The sequence below is a fragment of the Fragaria vesca genome, linkage group LG1, assembly GCF_000184155.1.
Source record: "Fragaria vesca subsp. vesca linkage group LG1, FraVesHawaii_1.0, whole genome shotgun sequence".
Classification (NCBI taxonomy): Eukaryota; Viridiplantae; Streptophyta; class Magnoliopsida; order Rosales; family Rosaceae; genus Fragaria; species Fragaria vesca.
This window is the reverse complement of record NC_020491.1, coordinates 5,850,946-5,868,805: the sequence shown is the minus strand read 5'-3', so window position 1 is coordinate 5,868,805 and position 17,860 is coordinate 5,850,946. Positions and strand designations below refer to the sequence as shown.

At 37.2% G+C, this 17,860-nt stretch overlaps 1 protein-coding gene and 2 pseudogenes across 1 annotated transcript; 1 reads left to right on the top strand and 2 right to left on the bottom strand.

The window, feature by feature from the left end:
- Positions 1-226: 226 nt before the first annotated feature.
- Positions 227-1,912, bottom strand: LOC101295952. The gene has a single exon (XM_004288887.1). The coding sequence runs from the start codon at positions 1,910-1,912 to the stop codon at positions 227-229; it is 1,686 nt and encodes a 561-aa protein (XP_004288935.1).
- A 4,991-nt stretch (positions 1,913-6,903) lies between these two features.
- Positions 6,904-8,607, top strand: LOC101295661 (annotated as a pseudogene).
- A 6,397-nt stretch (positions 8,608-15,004) lies between these two features.
- LOC101295373 lies at positions 15,005-16,708 on the bottom strand (annotated as a pseudogene).
- Between the last annotated feature and the right edge of the window lie 1,152 nt (positions 16,709-17,860).

Below are 17,860 nucleotides of genomic sequence, written 5' to 3'. Positions count from 1 at the left end.
TTTCGATTTTGAGGGCCTTAATGATCACTAAATTGGCTGAAATTTTGCAGAGATGATCTAGATATGTCTAGAAGGAAGTTTGAGGAAATTCGATCGGGAAGTGGTGCAAAAATGGAAATCCGCACCAAAACTTTGGTGCGGACGTTCGCACCTGATCAGCTTTGTATATATATATATTTCAAGTAAAACTTACAAATGGTCATTGTGGTTTGCCATTTAGTCTAACCTATAGATCCTCTGATTCTTCTCTAAACTTCTTGTATATATCACTCTTGTAAAATTCCCTCGTCCTAATAACCAAAACCAGTGAAACAAGAGCACCGAAGAATGTGACAGCAGCTAAAATTGAGAAAGACAGCCTGTAACACTGACTCCCAATACAAATCAGCTCCTTTACCGAAGACCTTGTCATCCCTTTGCTTGCCAACACCTTCAGCGCCTCTCGATCATAGAGCATCCCGGTGACCTTCACATTGAGAATGTAAGACCCAAGGGGACTCGCTAACTGTCCGCAATTGAACAATGTGGAGTAGTATTTGAGTCCAAACAGCTCGGAAATGATAGCGAAAAGCAACGGCAATTGAGCACCAAAAGAAAAGCCAATGATCACTGATGCCACATAAACTGAACCAGGGGCGGGAAAAGCAATGAGGAGGTGGCCAATGCTTGATAGCATAAGCACAAGAGTCATCATTAGTGGCCTCGGCATTTTCCACCTTACTAATAGGCTTTCCGAGACAAACCCGGAAAAGACTCTCCCAAAGAAGTTCCATATGCTCACTAATGATACAAATGAGCTGATAGTCTTAGTTGGGTATCCGAGGGACTCACCGATTTGCCCCAAATTGTCTACGGCCGTCAAGCTTGACCCGAGACCGCATAGCGTTGCGATGAACAGAATGAGCATGTCTACACTAAGGAGTGCTTGTAAAATTGTGTAGTCTTCTCCTCTTGGTGGCTTGTTGCACATCCCAGCAAAACAGGGTGTCTCTATTTTCTCTGCTTTCTCTGTTTTTGGTTGCTCATTTGCTTCTGGTTTCTGAACCGCTACCTCCATTGGAGGATCCACTGGTTGCTTCTTTAGGTTCCAGAGGAGCAGCTCTTCTCTAATTGCAATCCCAAGTGGGAGAAAGAGGAAAACACAAACCACAGCCACGCTTCCGGCATAGGCAGCTTGGGAGAAAGCAATCTGTTTCTGCATTATGTTCATAACCATTAGAAACAAAGCAAGAGCAATAGAGATGTAGAGGAAATGGTAAAACACTCTGAGCTCATTTGGTTGCCTAACAACTTTCATCGGACGAATGGTGTACACAAACACTACAGAAAGAGCAGCAGGAAGCCATGCAATGAGTAGAACCAACGATTTCGAATCGTTTCCATAAAGAGCCAAGTAAATCTGATTAAACATAGCTCCGCTAAGCCCCGTAAAGCCCTTCAACAGACCAAGCATAACACCTCTGCTTTCCGGGAAGTTCTTGACACAAGTGACAAGAGCTCCGGTATTCGCAAAGTTCTGAGAATTGGCTCCAATACAAATGTACATGCACATCTGCCAGACTTTGGGTTTGGCTATTTTACCGGTGACTGCAAGAAAGATCATGAAGTATCCGGTGAAGTTCATGGCGGAGCCGACTAGGAGAACGAACCAAGTTGGGGTTACTTCACCTATTAAGCCGGAGAGGACTCCGACGTTGGCGCCAAGGTCTTTGAAGAAGCCTAGCAAGTTGAGGGTGGATTGGTCGTAGCCGAGAGTGGACTTGATCTGCTTGGAATAGACTCCGAACAGATAAGTGGCTCCGGCTCCGGCCATGATGAGAAAGGATGCAAACACCGTGAACCATCTTCCCTGAACCACTTGCACTGCAAACTGGAGCGACTCACTAGGTTTAGAGCTGCTCGTTTTGGCCATGGCTGGCACGAAAGAGTTTGGTTTTCTGGAAGGAATCTAAAAAGCAAAAGGTGAAGATGGGTTTGGATTGGTGTGGATATATATAATCAAGTAGACGAAAGGATTGACTTGGGAGTGTCTGAGCAGACTGAGATAACATGTAGTGAAGGTCGAAAACAGCTCAAAGGCATTTAAACATGCCTAGAGGTCTTGTGAGGAACAAGTTGAGGGTTTTGTTTTTTGGTGGGTGTCATTGTTTAACGCTCTTGGTGATCGGAATCCAGTGGAAGGGTGTTTAAAAAGTGTATTAAGTGCTTGATTAGTGTGATCCTGTTGGCTGTATAAGATCTCTAATGGTTGACTGTGGGACTAACTTGTAGTCACTAGGAAACTGAGCAAGATCCTTTTGAGATTTCACTTCATTTTCTAAATATCATGGATCGAAGGGCGAAATCTTACATATTACAACCTCAATAGCACGTAGTAAAATTGAACGTTCCCGATGAGATTAGCATGGATGCTACATGGAATCTATATTTTGTGTATAAAATAACCAAACAAACAATAAACAGAAATCGATAATTAACTCTTCCAGTTTTTAGAGCAAGTCCACCCCCTGGGTCTTCGTTGGGAAGGCTTGGGTCATGGACGAGACCTGGGTCGCCACATGGCAGTGATTTTGAGCTGCAGTTTCCATCTACGATTTCTGTTTCTGGGTCGTCACGTGGCGGTAACTGTTTATTGAATTTTATATTAGATATTTTAGCATGTTCATGACCCCTTCATACAACCAGTAAAAGTGACACTCCATATGATTACTTCTGAGAGCATCTTCTAATATCATCGTATAGAAATACAATTACAAAAAATTTACTTTTTAGTGTGATTAATGGTTCTGTGTTGTAGCAAATATGGTTTCAGTTTGTTCCAACATCATAGAATATTTCATTCAACTACAGTAAAACTAGATTTGACAATGAAGCAATAATTTGAGTTCTTTTGTATTAATATTGAAAAATTAGCATTGGTGAATTTCTTTACGAGAAATGTGCCTTGGAATTATATATGGTGTCTACCAAGTAGGAATCATACATTTTCAAACCTCAACAACATTGGCAAAAAATGAATGTCAGAATGTGCTTAAACTTCATGAGATAGGCATGGGAGCTACATGGAAACCATTAGGATATCTGCAAGGCAATGAGATTCATTTTCGCAACAAGCTAGGCTCTAATTTTATTTTATTTTATTTCTCTTACTTGTTTGCAGTTTGCTTATCTATACAAGTTGCCATTTTCTCACAAGCTCGGTACTCGATTACAATTCACATTTGCCTTGAGATCTATCTTGTGGGAAACTTACTAAAAGCAGAAGCTTTTGTCCGAAGTTTCAACTGGCATTAGCAAGACTTCACTATCTATGCAATGCACCCATATAGTTCGAATTGTCAGATTCAAATAAGTGTGTATAAACACAACCTAAATTAGAGGAGGACCTCATGGAGTGGAGGGTCTGCTATATATCCTAGCTTTTTCACATTCACATTAGTATGAACACCAAATATTGGCGAAATCGATCATCTATTTCTAATTTGTAATCAAATCCAATTTGAAAACGAGGCAACGCCCACTTATTGGTGTCATCGTTGGTAAAACCACTAAAAAGTACTTGATGGCTAAGAAAAGAGAGGAATATGATAACATCCATTACATTACCATTTCATTTCCTGACGATCGAGTACGTATGCGATTTCTCAATATGATGAGGCCCAAAAGATGAAGTACAGATGATATTCCCAAGTGTTAGAGCAAATGCACCCATTTTGGTTGGGTTGGAGTAATTTTCAACTCGGATTAATCTACTATTCATTACATTATCATTTCATTTCCTGACGATCGAGCACGTATGCGAGTTCTCAATATGATCAGGCCCAAAAGATGAAGTATGGATGATATTCCCAAGTGTTAGAGCAAATGCACCCATTTTGGTTGGATTGGAGTAATTTTCAACTCGGGTTAATCTACTATTCATCCAAATCAGTCTTCTGTCCTCGAATGTATAATACAACAATGAGATCAATACGAGGACCAACTACTATTCACATTTAAGAAAAAATATTAAACATGGTTACTTGAAAAAAAATACCCTCTTGTATTCGACAGTTTCATTAATCATTAATTAAACAGTTTCATTAATCATTAATCAAAGCTTGAGGCTAGCCGCACCAGCCCTTTCTTAAAAAAAAAAAAATGTATGTTGCCTTTAAAGGTGATCCATCAGATTTTCATCAAATGACTCAAATTAAAGATAGAATTAAATTCACTTTACCCCCCTAATCTTTTGTGTCAAAATCAGTTCAATCCTGTAACTTTTTTTAAAATCAGTTCGCCCCTTCAACTTTCGTAAACACATCAGTTTGGTCTAATTTTTGAATTCCTCTCAAAATATGATGTCACCAAACTGACAAGGGGACCCATTTTCACCAAACTGAAGGGTAAAATAGTCAATTTGAGAAGATATTATTAAAGAAAATAAAAAAAACATTTATTTGGCAAAAAATGAGGGCATTTTAGTGACGTCATATTTTAAGAGGAATTCAAAAATTGGACAAAACTGATGTGTTTACGAAAGTTACAGGACTGAACTGATTTAAAAAAAAGTTACAGAACTGAACTGATTTTGCCACAAAAAATTAGGGAGGTAAATTGAAATTTTTTCTTAAAGATATGTTTGGGTGTAAGTGGGAGAATCATTATCATTAGTGGGCTAACTAGCACACGGGTCTCACAATTAAATTGGTCTAGACTAATACCTAGGTTAATCCTCACCCCATTAGTCGGGTTATATGGGCTCCATATGAAACCCACCCAGTCCAATTTCTTCCCCGTGGATTGTGTTTTTAATCCTCTGACTTGATCCAACCCTCAAACTAACTCATTGCTGCATCTCCTCTTATGGGGTTGTATATTTGCTACGAACAAAATCATTCGTTCTGGGGTTAGAATATTCTCCAATTAATTTTGAGTGATGAAAAATGATCAAATGCAAAAGACCTAAAGGCCGGAGCACGTTGAACTCGTTGTCGTTGAGGTTTTATTCACTACGGTTTCCAACTCTAACAGATCAAACTTGCCAAAGTCACTATATATAGTAACGTCGGTTGGTTAATTTGTTTCTTCGTTTTCTTTTGCTACTGGCCCATTGCTAATCGGATGTGATTTGGTTTGTTTATATATACTTCTAAGTTCGTAGGCAAATCATATAGCAAGTCAGCGACAGCTATGTCATTGTGTAGAGATCATCCTAAGCTGATGTCATTAATCGGTACAAACATTATAAAGCTAGCTTACGTTGCAAAGGCGATGCAAACTTTTTTATTTCTGGCTTGATGAGAACGGTGTTTTACTACGTGATATGGGAAATGCTTCTACTTAGAACTTAGAATGTTGGATTCGTTGTAGCTTGTTTTACAAGCTCGTCTAAAATTTGTTTACAAATTTTTTGTGTCGATATACAGTTACATAGAAGAGCTTCCCACAATTACAATAGTTGATCGAGGATCTAGTCATTACATCTCAAAATGAAATTCTACCATCCATTTCACAACAGATTCGAAGTTGTCCTACAATATTTTTCTTCTCAAAAAAAAAAAACACAAGTTGTCCTACATGTAAATTGTGGCAATTTCATAGGACTTCTCGACTTTGCTGTGAAAAAAATTAATGGTTGTAATGCATTTGTTTCTTGGCTTTTCTACACCTCTGATATCTTAGGACTCAATTTGAAGCACTTGTTTGCCATGAATTTCAGTTTCCTCTTTTTTCTTTTTATATCATTGACCAAAAATCAATTTTTTGTTTCCTCCAACATCTTATTGCATATATAGTTCAATTTCAAAACTAAACTAGGTACTAGGTTCAATTTAGTCTTTAATATATAGTAAGTTCTTTTTAAACATGTCTTATATGTCTTGTGGAAATGAGGTTATGGTGTTTTCTAAGTCGCATTCATCCATTTCCAAACCGCTTTATCATAGGTAAACAATGCATTTCTTAAACTTCATGATGTGGCCAGGGAAATGAGATTGGCATGAAGCTACACCAAATCCGTATGGAAATTTGTACAAAAACAAAGCCTCTAATTTTAGATTTTGATTAGGGTTGATAGTTTTGATTTGTTTCCTTCGATTTGCTGATATATGTGCTGGGTTAATGATGTTGTTGCAGAGACCTTCATTAATTTCGAGAAGTATGGGGTGATAATCAACTCTGATCTTGAAGGATAGCTAAAATGCAAAACAACCCTCGACTGGACGCGAGTATTTAACCTAGTATTTCCTCACTTTACTTTCAGAATAAGTGAGATCGATATAACTTAGACTCAGTTTAGTATTGAGTTTTGAAACATAAAATCATTTATAATCACAACTTTTAATAAATTTCTTATTTGGTGAAATCTTATAAAGATCTTATTTGGATTGGTTTAAGTGTGGTCACTCCAACGTAAGGGTGGATCATACTCCTTTCTTGAAATAGACTTTCACATCGATACCAACATCACACCACTTTCTTGCATGCAACAAACCTCTTCTAGTGTTTCGACAAGTGCCGAACACTACTGCTATCAAACAAAAACAAAAGAGGTTCCTATACAAAAAAAAAAAAAAAACAAAAGAGGTTGGTTGAGTGACTTTGAGTCAAATACAGATTGTAAAAACGTTACAATTTCAACCACAATGGCTACCTTATAAAAACTAAAGGAAATATAGATAACCAAATTAAGAAAATGGATAAAATAGTTGGACAAACAGATTCCACTAACAAACCAACTCTACCTCCTCTTTTGGCAATTTTAGGCACGAATCTCTGCACGCACTCTTTAAATCAAGTCTTACGGATTGGTCTGTATAAATCTCTATCCACTTTGGTAATCCTCAATTAATATCCAAAAATCCCAAAACCAATCCAAACCATCTTCCAGTTTTGCTTTTCTCTACCAAAACCTCTCTAGCCATGGCATGCCAATTTGCCCTACAGGTGATCAAAGGAAGATAGTTCACAGTGTTTGCCTCGTTTCTGATCATGGCTGGAACCGGTGCCACTTATCTGTTCAGTTCTTATTCCAAAGACATCAAGTCCACTCTTGGCTATGATCAATCAACTCTCAACTTGCTTAGCTTCTTCAAGGACCTTGGTGCAAATGTGGGAGTCCTCGCATGCCTAATAGGTGAAGTAACTCCTACTTGGTTTGTTCTCCTAGTTGGCTCTGCCATGAATTTTGCAGGGTATTTCATGATCTGGCTTGCTGTCACTGGTAAAATAGCCAAACCTAAAGTCTGGCAGATGTGCCTTTACATTTGTATTGGGGCCAATTCTCAGAATTTTGTAAACACAGGAGCCCTCGTCACTTGTGTTAAGAATTTCCCAGAAAGTAGAGGTGTTATGCTTGGTTTGTTAAAGGGTTTTACTGGGCTTAGTGGAGCAATTTTCACCCAAATTTACTTGGCCATTTATCCAAACGATTCAAAGTCTTTGATTCTTTTGATTGGTTGGCTTCCTGCTGCTCTTTCAGTCAGTTTTGTATACACCATTCGTCCAATGAAAGTTGTTAGGCAACAAAATGAGCTGAGAGTCTTTTACCACTTTCTCTATATCTCACTTGCTCTTGGATTTTTCCTCATGGTAATGACACTTCTTGAAAAGACAATCACTTTCTCTCGTGCTGCTTATGCGGGAAGCACCACCGTGGTTTGTATGATCATGTTCATGCCTCTTGGAATTGCAATCAGAGAAGAGCTTGCACTCTGGAATCTCAAGAGACAACCTGTTGATTCTCCAGTTGAGGTGATCATTGATAAACCACCAAACTCAGTTTCAGAAATTCAAGAATTGGATTCATTCCCACCTAATTCCTCATCAGGCCAGGAAAAGAAAGCACAGACTACTGCTAGTAGTACTACTACTACATCTTGCGGTGGTGATATATGCAATAAGCCAGAAAGAGGGGAAGACTACACAATATTACAAGCACTTTTGAGTATGGATATGATCATTCTATTCATTGCAACTTTTTGTGGATTGGGGTCAAGTTTGACAGCAATAGACAATTTGGGACAAATTGGTGAGGCTCTGGGATATCCCGCAAAGACAGTAAGCACTTTTGTGTCATTAGTGAGCATTTGGAACTATTTTGGGAGGGTATTTTCTGGTTTTGTCTCTGAAAGCCTAATGGTGAAGTGGAAAGTTCCAAGAACACTCATGATGACCTTCACCCTTATTATCTCAGCTATTGCATATATCTCCATTGCTTTCCCATTCCCTGGTTCAGTTTATATGGCCTCAATTATGATTGGGGTTTCTTTTGGTGCTCAATTGACACTGCTCTTCACAATCATATCTGAGCTGTTTGGGCTCAAGTACTATGCTACATTGTTCAACTGCGGGCAGCTAGCCAGTCCTCTAGGGTCTTACATTCTAAATGTGAGGCTCACAGGGATGCTCTATGATCGAGAAGCTTTGAAGGCTTTGGCAAAGAAAGGGACGACAAGATCTTCAGTGAAGGAGCTGATTTGCATTGGGGCTCAGTGTTACAGGTTGTCATTTACAATTTTGGCTGGTATCACATTCTTTGGTGCTCTTGTTTCACTGGTTCTAGTGGTTAGGACTAGAGAGTTCTACAAAGGTGAAATATACAAGAAATATAGAGTAGATGTATAACTTCTGGTTTATTGATCAGGTTGCCAAAACCATAGAAACTCAAGACCATCTCCGAAGATATATCAAAGCAACCATTTCAGCCAACAAATTCTGAAGTAGTTATACCTATCGGATCCGGCTCCTCTAAAGTGAGCAAGCCATGAAGTTAGTAAATTTCATAAAATCTCTTACCTACATCTAATCTAATGGTTCAAATATATCTATGTTAAATAAAATCATTTATTTGAAAATTTGTTCACTTATTTCTATAAAATTCGTTTTTTTCTCAGAAAAAAAAAACAAATAAAAAAGTGGTTGCATATCGTGATATATATCTTCATCAATATTTGATCAAGCGAATCTTCATATCTGAAATTATGAATTGATAAATAAACTTGGTGATCAGCTTTGAATAGAAAAAGAATGAAAAAGCCTTAAGTTTCATTCATTCCAAAGTGGTTTCACTGGTTTCTCTTCCCGTAGTCTCTAAACTCTAGCCTTCGTAATTTGCATTCTATATTGATTTCTGGAGATGATGGCCATGGGTTTTCCAATATAGTTGGTTTTTCTGTATATAATTGAACTGTAGGCAGCGATCGATCTACCCAATTTTTTTCCAAAGCTTTTGGTTTATAATTCGGTTAAGGTAATCACAATTGTTTTATGAATATTGCAATAATCTTATAAGCACCGATGTATTCATATGCACCATGAATCATTGCAACTTTACTTTGCTGAAAAATCCATGGAGTTGAAGCAAACGTTTACAGAAGAGAATAAATTAAGATGAAGGTTAAATAAAAAATAAAAATAAAAAGAGAAATAAAGCATTTAGAGTTATTGTCAATATAGAAAAGAATTTTCAACATTTTTTGTAATGAATTGATGCATGTGGATATTTTTGAGCCATTAGATTAGATAGAGGTTAGAGATTTTATGAAATTTACTAACTTTATGGCTTGCTCACTTTAGAGGAGCCGGATCCATACCTATCATGTTCTTTATTTTAAGTTTTCTGTAAGTCTTATATATATATTTGGTGTTATTGCCAATAATTTTTGGCTTTTCTCTTCACCACATTTTGAAAATAATAATAATAATAAAAAAAATATAGATCAACAGATATACAATTGAAGGGTCTGATTAAATCAGCTACTACAGAAAACAGAGTACCACACTCTAACTTTCAGACTATCAAAGTTGAAGGCGATTTAAAGCTTTAATCGTATCAAGAATAAAATCACTACTCTTTGGAGAATCTCAACTTTGGTTAAAGATATCAACTATCAAGCTTTTGGCTTCTCATATTGTGGATATTGAATTTTCACATATTTGGCGTTAGGCGAATTTCGTGGTAGATGCTTTGGCTAATTTGGAACATGCTATCCCGATCATGAATCAGACTACTAGTTTACCTCCAGAAGTTTCCTTGGCCTTGCGATTTGGTTTTCTCAATTGAGGAATTACTAGAGGTTTATGCTGTAATTTTTATTCTTTGTTAGCGAAGAATGAAAACTAAATTTATAGAAAAAAGATTATTAAATTAATCTAAATTTCATGAGTTTTGAATAATTGGAAATTAAGTGCGGCTATTAGGACTTTCAAATTCCCTCACTTGACCTCTTTTTGTTATTAGGACTTTCAAATTCGCTCACTTGACCTCTTTTTGTTATGAGTTATTGAATGACAATTAATTCCTCTTAAGTAATGACTATTAAGGACAATAATCATACAACAAGAAGTATATTTATTCTCTCCAAACTTTTCAATTTGATAATTAATTGATTGTATTATTTATTATTTTCCTTATATATTTTTAATTTCTAATTTACTATTTTCTAAATTTTACTACATATTATATATTTAATTAGAGCTAAAAGCCTAAAACTATGATCAATATCAACCGTGTGACATAAAACTTTCTATATATGCAAAAACAAGAGCTTTTCAAAATTTCAATGCTTCAATTGAATAGTACTAAAGAGAGATATGGAAGCTCTTTTGGGAATTTGAGAGAACAATGTAAGTAGTGAACAAATTGAGATATGGAAGCTCTTTCTCTAGAATCGGGAATTTGAGAGAACAATGTAAGTAGCAAACAAATTGACGTATATATGCGAACTCAAAATCTTATTTCTGACAAAGTAGATTGGGGTTTACATCCAAAATCAATTGACAATGGGTGGAGTGGCCCAAACTCTTATAAACTCATAGACAATGTTTCATATTTCCGATGTGAGATTCATATCTCAACACGCCCCTGCATGTGTGCGAATTTTCAAGCCTAACACGTAGACAACATTTTGGGTGACGTAGAGTTCGTGTGGCCGTTACGCATTCACACGTGGACGTGGGTAACCCGCTCTGGTATCATGATAAAGTAATTTGAGATTCACATTCAAAACCAATTGGCAATAGATAAAGTGGCCTAAACTCTTATAAACTCACAGGCAAGGTTCTATAATTTCAACTATCTGTCAGGTATTTTTTACTTCCACAACATCGTTTTGCTCGGTAACAAGTCAAAGTCATGATAATGATAAAGACATAACTAGCTAGCTTGATGTACAGACAATAGCTTGCATGAAGCTTTAATGCCAACATATACATACACGTATGAAGTTTTTGAACAACATATTTTGCCCACAAAAATATGTCTAACTAACAGAATACGTGAAACCCTCAAATTTGAAGCTGCATGCTCTTGAACAGAATTGAAAAGATTGTTGCTTATTTACTCACAAAAATATGGATTATAAACTACAATAATTTATCTTGTCCTCATTCAGATCATGAAGTATTTATTTTGTTTTCATTCTTTAATGATGCTAGCTACTTAATTTTTTTAAGATATATATATATATATACACACAAATTTTCTTAGGTGCGGATATCCGTATTTATTCTTACTGTGCGGATTTCCACTTTACACTCACTTTTCAATCGAATTTTCACATCTCCACCGTCTAGTCTTTAGATACTAATGTATAGATCATCTCTGGAAAATTTCAGCCAATTTGGTTATCATTAAGGCACTCAACTCGATTAAACCAATGGATGAACATAATTCTGTCGAACTTGAACCATTTATGTGTATAACAGAAAAACATAGTTTTTAGTGCCTTAATAATAACCAAATTGGCTGAAATTTTGCAGAGATGATCTATACAATAGTATCTAAATACTAGACGGTGGAGATGTGAAAATTCGATTGAAAAGTGAGTGTAAAGTGGAAATCTGTACCGTAAGAATAAATGCGGACGTCCACAGCTGAGAAGCCTTGTATATATATATATATATATATATATATACACACACGAGCATGTAATTCACTAATATTTAGTTATTAACCTTACCTCAATGTTATAGAATGTATATATTTTCATGAATTATTGTCTTGTATAAGATGCCGGAAGATAGCCCAATTTATTTAGATATATAAGGCTATTCGAGTAAATAAAGGTTGTTCACAAAATGTTGTCTAAGGTGAAACAACAGGAGGTGTTTGACGAAAACTGCAACACTTAGGTCCTGTTTGTTTAGCAGGAATGTCAAGATAGGGAGATTATTTATTTTCCTTTCCGTACTGATATGGAATGAAAAAGATTTTGGTATTTCCATATAGGTGTTTGGTTAATATTGTAACTAAATTAGTAATTTATTTCCATTCCTATTACACAATATTTAATAAGTTATAATAATGAAATTGAAAGCTTTAATTTCCAATAACACCATTTTTTTTAAGGGAATATAAACTTTTTAGATGGCTAATTTCTATAATTTACCTTTGACGGTGGGAATGGAAATAAAATACCACCCCTCACTAGGTAATTCAATTCAAGCCATATCTCATTTTTTGTTTCCTTTCCAATCTTTATTTACAACCAAGCAACACATTATATTGGTGGGTAATTTACACCGAATATGCGGTTACCGACTCGAACCGCACCGAAATATAAGATTCAGTAACCGCACCGAACTAAAACGGTGTCGTTTTATGGTCACATCGTACTAAACTGTATCAAAGTGGTTCGGTTGTGGTTTCGAGTTATAAACTGCCCGATTTAAACCGAACCACACCGAATTACATTTTTCTTATATTTTATTTTTCTATTGATGAAATTTTTGGTTTGTAACATATAAAAAATTCATTTATGTTTAAGTTTGCATACGCAAGTTGCTATATTTGAATGATAATTGATATATATATATGTGTTTGTTAAGTAATCAAATATGGTATTTAAGTTAGTTAGTTACTTGATACGGATGATATTTGTAGACTAATGTGGACTCTAAATACATTAGGCATAACTTTTGGTAACCATTTCTTGCTTAAATAAATAAATTGGTTTCACACCGAAACCGACCTGCACCACACCGAAAAATGGTGTAACCGAAATAATCGGTTCAACCCTTTGAAATGCGATTTCGGTTTGAAATATTGTAAAATCGAAAAAAACGGTTCGGTTGCAGTTTGAGCCTTAAACCTATCCAAACCGAACCGCACCCACCCTTACATTATAATGAAAAATGAAACTGATTTCATTTCCAAACCATGATTTTCTACCATACAAATAGGGCCTTATAATTAAGCACTATGTGATTATAGGTTGCAGTTATTATTTGTGATTATATTATAAGTTGGTGTTAGACAAAATAAGCTGGTTTTGACAGTGCTATCTTTGAAGCACCGAAGTGTTTGAAAAACGCACTAAAAATTTTTAAACTAACGATGGACAGAAAATACGTCAGAATTGTGACTATACATATATGAAAATCTTATCGATCTATCTCAATGTACCATACCGATTAAGACTCTCACAATGTACAAAACTGTGACTATACATATATGAAAATCTTATACCATACCGATCACGAGGTGGCGTTTGGTGGTTTTTTCATGCTTGTATTTTCATTTTTGAAAATGAAAATGAGATGAAAATGTGTTCGGTGAGACATTTCTAAAAAACGTTGAAAAATAAAAAATGAAAATAATTTCAACTTTAACAAAATAAAAACTAGAAAATATCAATTCGTTACGTTTTTTTTTTTTTTTTTTTTTTTTTTTTTTTTTTCACAATAGACGTCACGGTTTACAGACCTGCTATATACCCTCAAAACCCTAGGCATCGTCGCTTGAACATTGACCTGTCTGACGACCCGCCCTCTTGGCGACAGCGTTAGACAAGCCAGAATAGACCGAAAAGCCAGTCAGTGTGAAAGCGACATCGTGGGTTTGCCGGATTGTTCGTGCATAGGTTTCAATCGTTGATTGGGTTCCTTGGCGGTAGAGCGAGGCTGGTGCTATCTTGTCTGATAGTGAACGGCCGACAACGAGAGGTGGTTTCGCCTGGTGGTGATGATCCGGTGAAGGGTCGAATGAGATATGGGCTAAGATCAGATCGGTTTTTTTCAAACCGAATGTTGTTTGGAGTTTGTTCAGTGGATTGGGAAGGTTGGGAGAGGCAATGTCATTTGTTTGCTGTGTTGGGGAGGACGGAGCACTTGTTAGGCGACCACCGTTTGCTCAGATAGGCGGAGATGACGCTGACAGAAGGACGACGACGAAACAATGTGTGAATTGTTGGCAAGGCTGACGTGGCTGTCCGCATGCTGGACTAGGCTTTCTGCTAGTTACGGGCGGTTTCTACCTTGGGCCCAAACTTATTTTTCTGTTATTTTCCTTTTCTCCAAATTTCCTTGCTTGTGTAAGGAGTAGTTAGGTATTTAGTGTTGCTATCTACGAAATTTCCTTTGCTTTTGTAAGGAGCCATAGGTATTTAGCTTAGCTATTTACAAAATTTCCTTGCTTTTGTAAGGAGCTGTAGTGTTAGACTTTTACTTTTCTGTCAAAAATGAGCTTATGTGTAATGGAATAGTGCTAGCATACCGTCTCCTCTAACTTACCCTGCGCTGGTAAGGGAATGTATGTATCCGTGCTATTCTGACAATTGCACTTGCTATCTATGGAATATTATGATATTCTTATTTCAAAAAAATCAATTTGACGTTTTCACTTTTTCATTTTTCTAGTTTGAAAATATGAAAAATACTTTTCATAATAATTTACGGAATATATTTTAAAAGTAGAAAATAACAATCTCATATTTACCTTTTTCTTTAAAAAATCATTTTTGAAAATCGTTTTCAAAAATGTTACCGGACATGCCTAAGTGTCACACCAGTAAAAATAGTATACAAAAATCAAACGCCCTTTAATTTGGCACCAAAATAGAGCTTGTTGAGTCATGAAGCAGAGCCAAAGCTTTCCAATGTAAAATTTGCCAGTGCTAGTGAAACCTGTATTAGGAAGATACACATTGCCTACAGAATAACGACATGTCCAACATATATATCTTTTTTTGGTGAACAAACATGTATATCCTTCACCTCCCGAACCTTCATACAAGTTCCTAAGCTAGCTGCTTTTGTTTTCACCAATAGTTTCTGCTTCCTCTCTATACTTCTTATATACGTCACCTTTGTAGAACTCTCTTGTTCTATACACCAAAAGCAGTGAAATCAGAACACCAAAGAACGTAACCGCAGCTAAAGTAGCGAAAGACAACATATAGCAATTTTTTCCGAGGCAAATCAGCTCCTTCACTTGTGACCTTTTCAACCCTATCTTCGCTAGCTCTTTGGTCGCCTCTTGATCATACATCTTTCCGGCGAGCTGCACGTTTAGAAGATACGACCCCAAAGGCATTGCTACTTGCACACAATTGGACAATGTGGCGAAGCGCTTGAGCCCAAAGAGCTCCGAAATGATTGCGAAAAGCAATGGCATTTGACACCCAAACGAGAATCCGATGATTATTGACGCTGCATAAACCGAACCAGAGGTAGGGAAGGCGATGAGAAGGAGCCCTGCGCATGAAAGGAGAAGAGAGAATGCCAACACTAGGGGTCGGGGAATGTTGTATCTCACTAGTAGACTTTCTGAGTAAAACCCTGCAAAGACTCTGCCAAAGAAACTCCATATGCTCACTAACGATACAAAAGTTGACACTGTCTTTGTGGGATACCCAAGCGACTCGCCAACTTGCCCTAAGTTGTCTATGGCGGTCAGGCTAGAGCCGAGTCCGCATACGGTTGCGATGAACAAAATGAACATGTCCAAACTGAGGAGTGCTTGTAAAATGGTGTAATCTTCACCTCTTGGAGGTCTACTGCATATGTTAGCAAGACAACCTGTATCCTCTATTTCCTCTTGTTTAACTTCTTCTGATTTCTCTACTTTGACCTCACTAGGAGAATTTATAGGTTGTTTAATTTGGTTCCACAGCGCTAGTTCTTCTCTAATGGCAATTCCAAGAGGGAAAAACAGCAAACAAATAGTCACGGTTGCGCTGCCGGCATAGGCGGCCTGGGAGAAACTAACCCATTTTTGGAGTACACTTATGGCCAGTAGGTAACAAGCAAGTAATATAGACGTGTAGAGGAAGTGGTAAAACACAGTGAGCTCGTTCGGTTGCCTAATAACTTTCATTGGACGAATAGAGTAGAGAAAAACTACTGAGATCGCGGCCGGGAGCCACGCAATAAGTAGAATCAACGATTTTGCATCGTTTCCGTAGATGGCCAAGTAAATCTGTGTCAAGATAGCTGCACCGAGACCGATATAACCCTTTAGCAAACCAATCATGGAGCCTCGGCTTTCTGGGAAGTTCTTGACACAAGTGACTAGAGCTCCAGTGTTTGCAAAATTTTGAGAGTTGGTTCCTATGAATATGTAGAGACACATATGCCAAACCTTAGGCTTGGCGATTCTTCCAGTGACGGCCAACCAAATCATAAATTAGCCCACAAAGTTCATCGTTGCTCCGATCAGGAGCCCAAACCATACGGGGGTTACTTCTGCGAGTAGTCCTGCCACAATTCCAACATTTGCACCAACGTCTTTGGAGAAACCTAACATGTTGAGGTCTGTTTGGCTATAACCAAGGGTGGCCTTGATCACTTTGGAATATGCACCAAAGAGATATGTAGCACCAACTCCGGCCATAATGAGGAAGGAAGCGAAAACGCTGAACCATCTTCCGGTGATAACATGCACTGTGAATCCAAGGAAATTCCTGCCTGACATCCCACCATTGCTACTCATAGAAGTACTTCCCATTCTGGAACTTAATTAGTTAGCTATATGTACATGAATGCACGCATGCATGTAAGAAAGGATGAGTTTGAGTTGAGATGGAAGGAATGGAGTTAAGGGATTCAATTCGTGTACGTGTATTACATATATATCTGATTATGTGAGTGCATGCTGATTGCAAATGAACCTAGGACCTGCAATACCTTCTAAGTAAAGCAAAGCCACCAGATTGCAAATGAACCGGCATTCATGGGTATTATATATGAGACTGATTAAAGTAGTGGATGCCACAGAACGGGGCTAGACTGCTAGAGTTAAGGCCAGAGAGGAGATCATCCGAGTTTGTGAGCCATATATTGTTCATTTGGAGGCTATTTTTGTAGTAATTGAGTGAACTCCCAGATCTACAATACCGGGAGATTTTGAAGAAGAAAAAAAATTTGACTGCACTACTATCCTACTACAATTATGGCCAAGAGCCACACAACATCCAATAGCCACATATGTATGTGTCCATGCTAGCTTCTTCAATTATCAGAAGCCACAAAGTATCATAGCAATTGTATCCACGGCATGTACCTAACAAGAACTAATATGTAGTTTTGTTAAGATTAGACATAACAGGCACTAAAACCTCACCAACAATGTGGGTTGTAGGAACCACCTTGTCCTAGCCAGATTTTTCAATTGTGGGAAACCACAAAGTGTCATAACAATTATATTAGGCACGACATGTACAATGCTTAATAATAGAGTAGCAATGAGGCTCACAAAGTTAGTTGAGAAAACTGAGAAAAGCATTGAAGACCATATGTCCAGGTGTGGGGGCAAATACCGTTGTGATGCGCATGAGGTTAATTAAGCAATATATTTAGACCTGATCGAGAATGACATTATGAAGCTTCAAAAATGTAGGTGTAGTCGTGTAGAGTGACAAGAAGAAGTATGTGCGCATATTTTTGTTGTTAGGTGATATCAAACTGAGAACTAAGAATTAAGTGATAGGATTATTTTATGCCACAAATTTATAGTTGAGCCCTTTTACATTTTTCCTTTGTGTATTCCTTAAAAATGTCGTTTTTGTTGAAAGAAAAATACCTTGGATGTGCCGTCAGTCAAAGTAACTGACAAGAGTAGATTAGGAAGTTATTGATCAATGAATGCAACAACTCAATT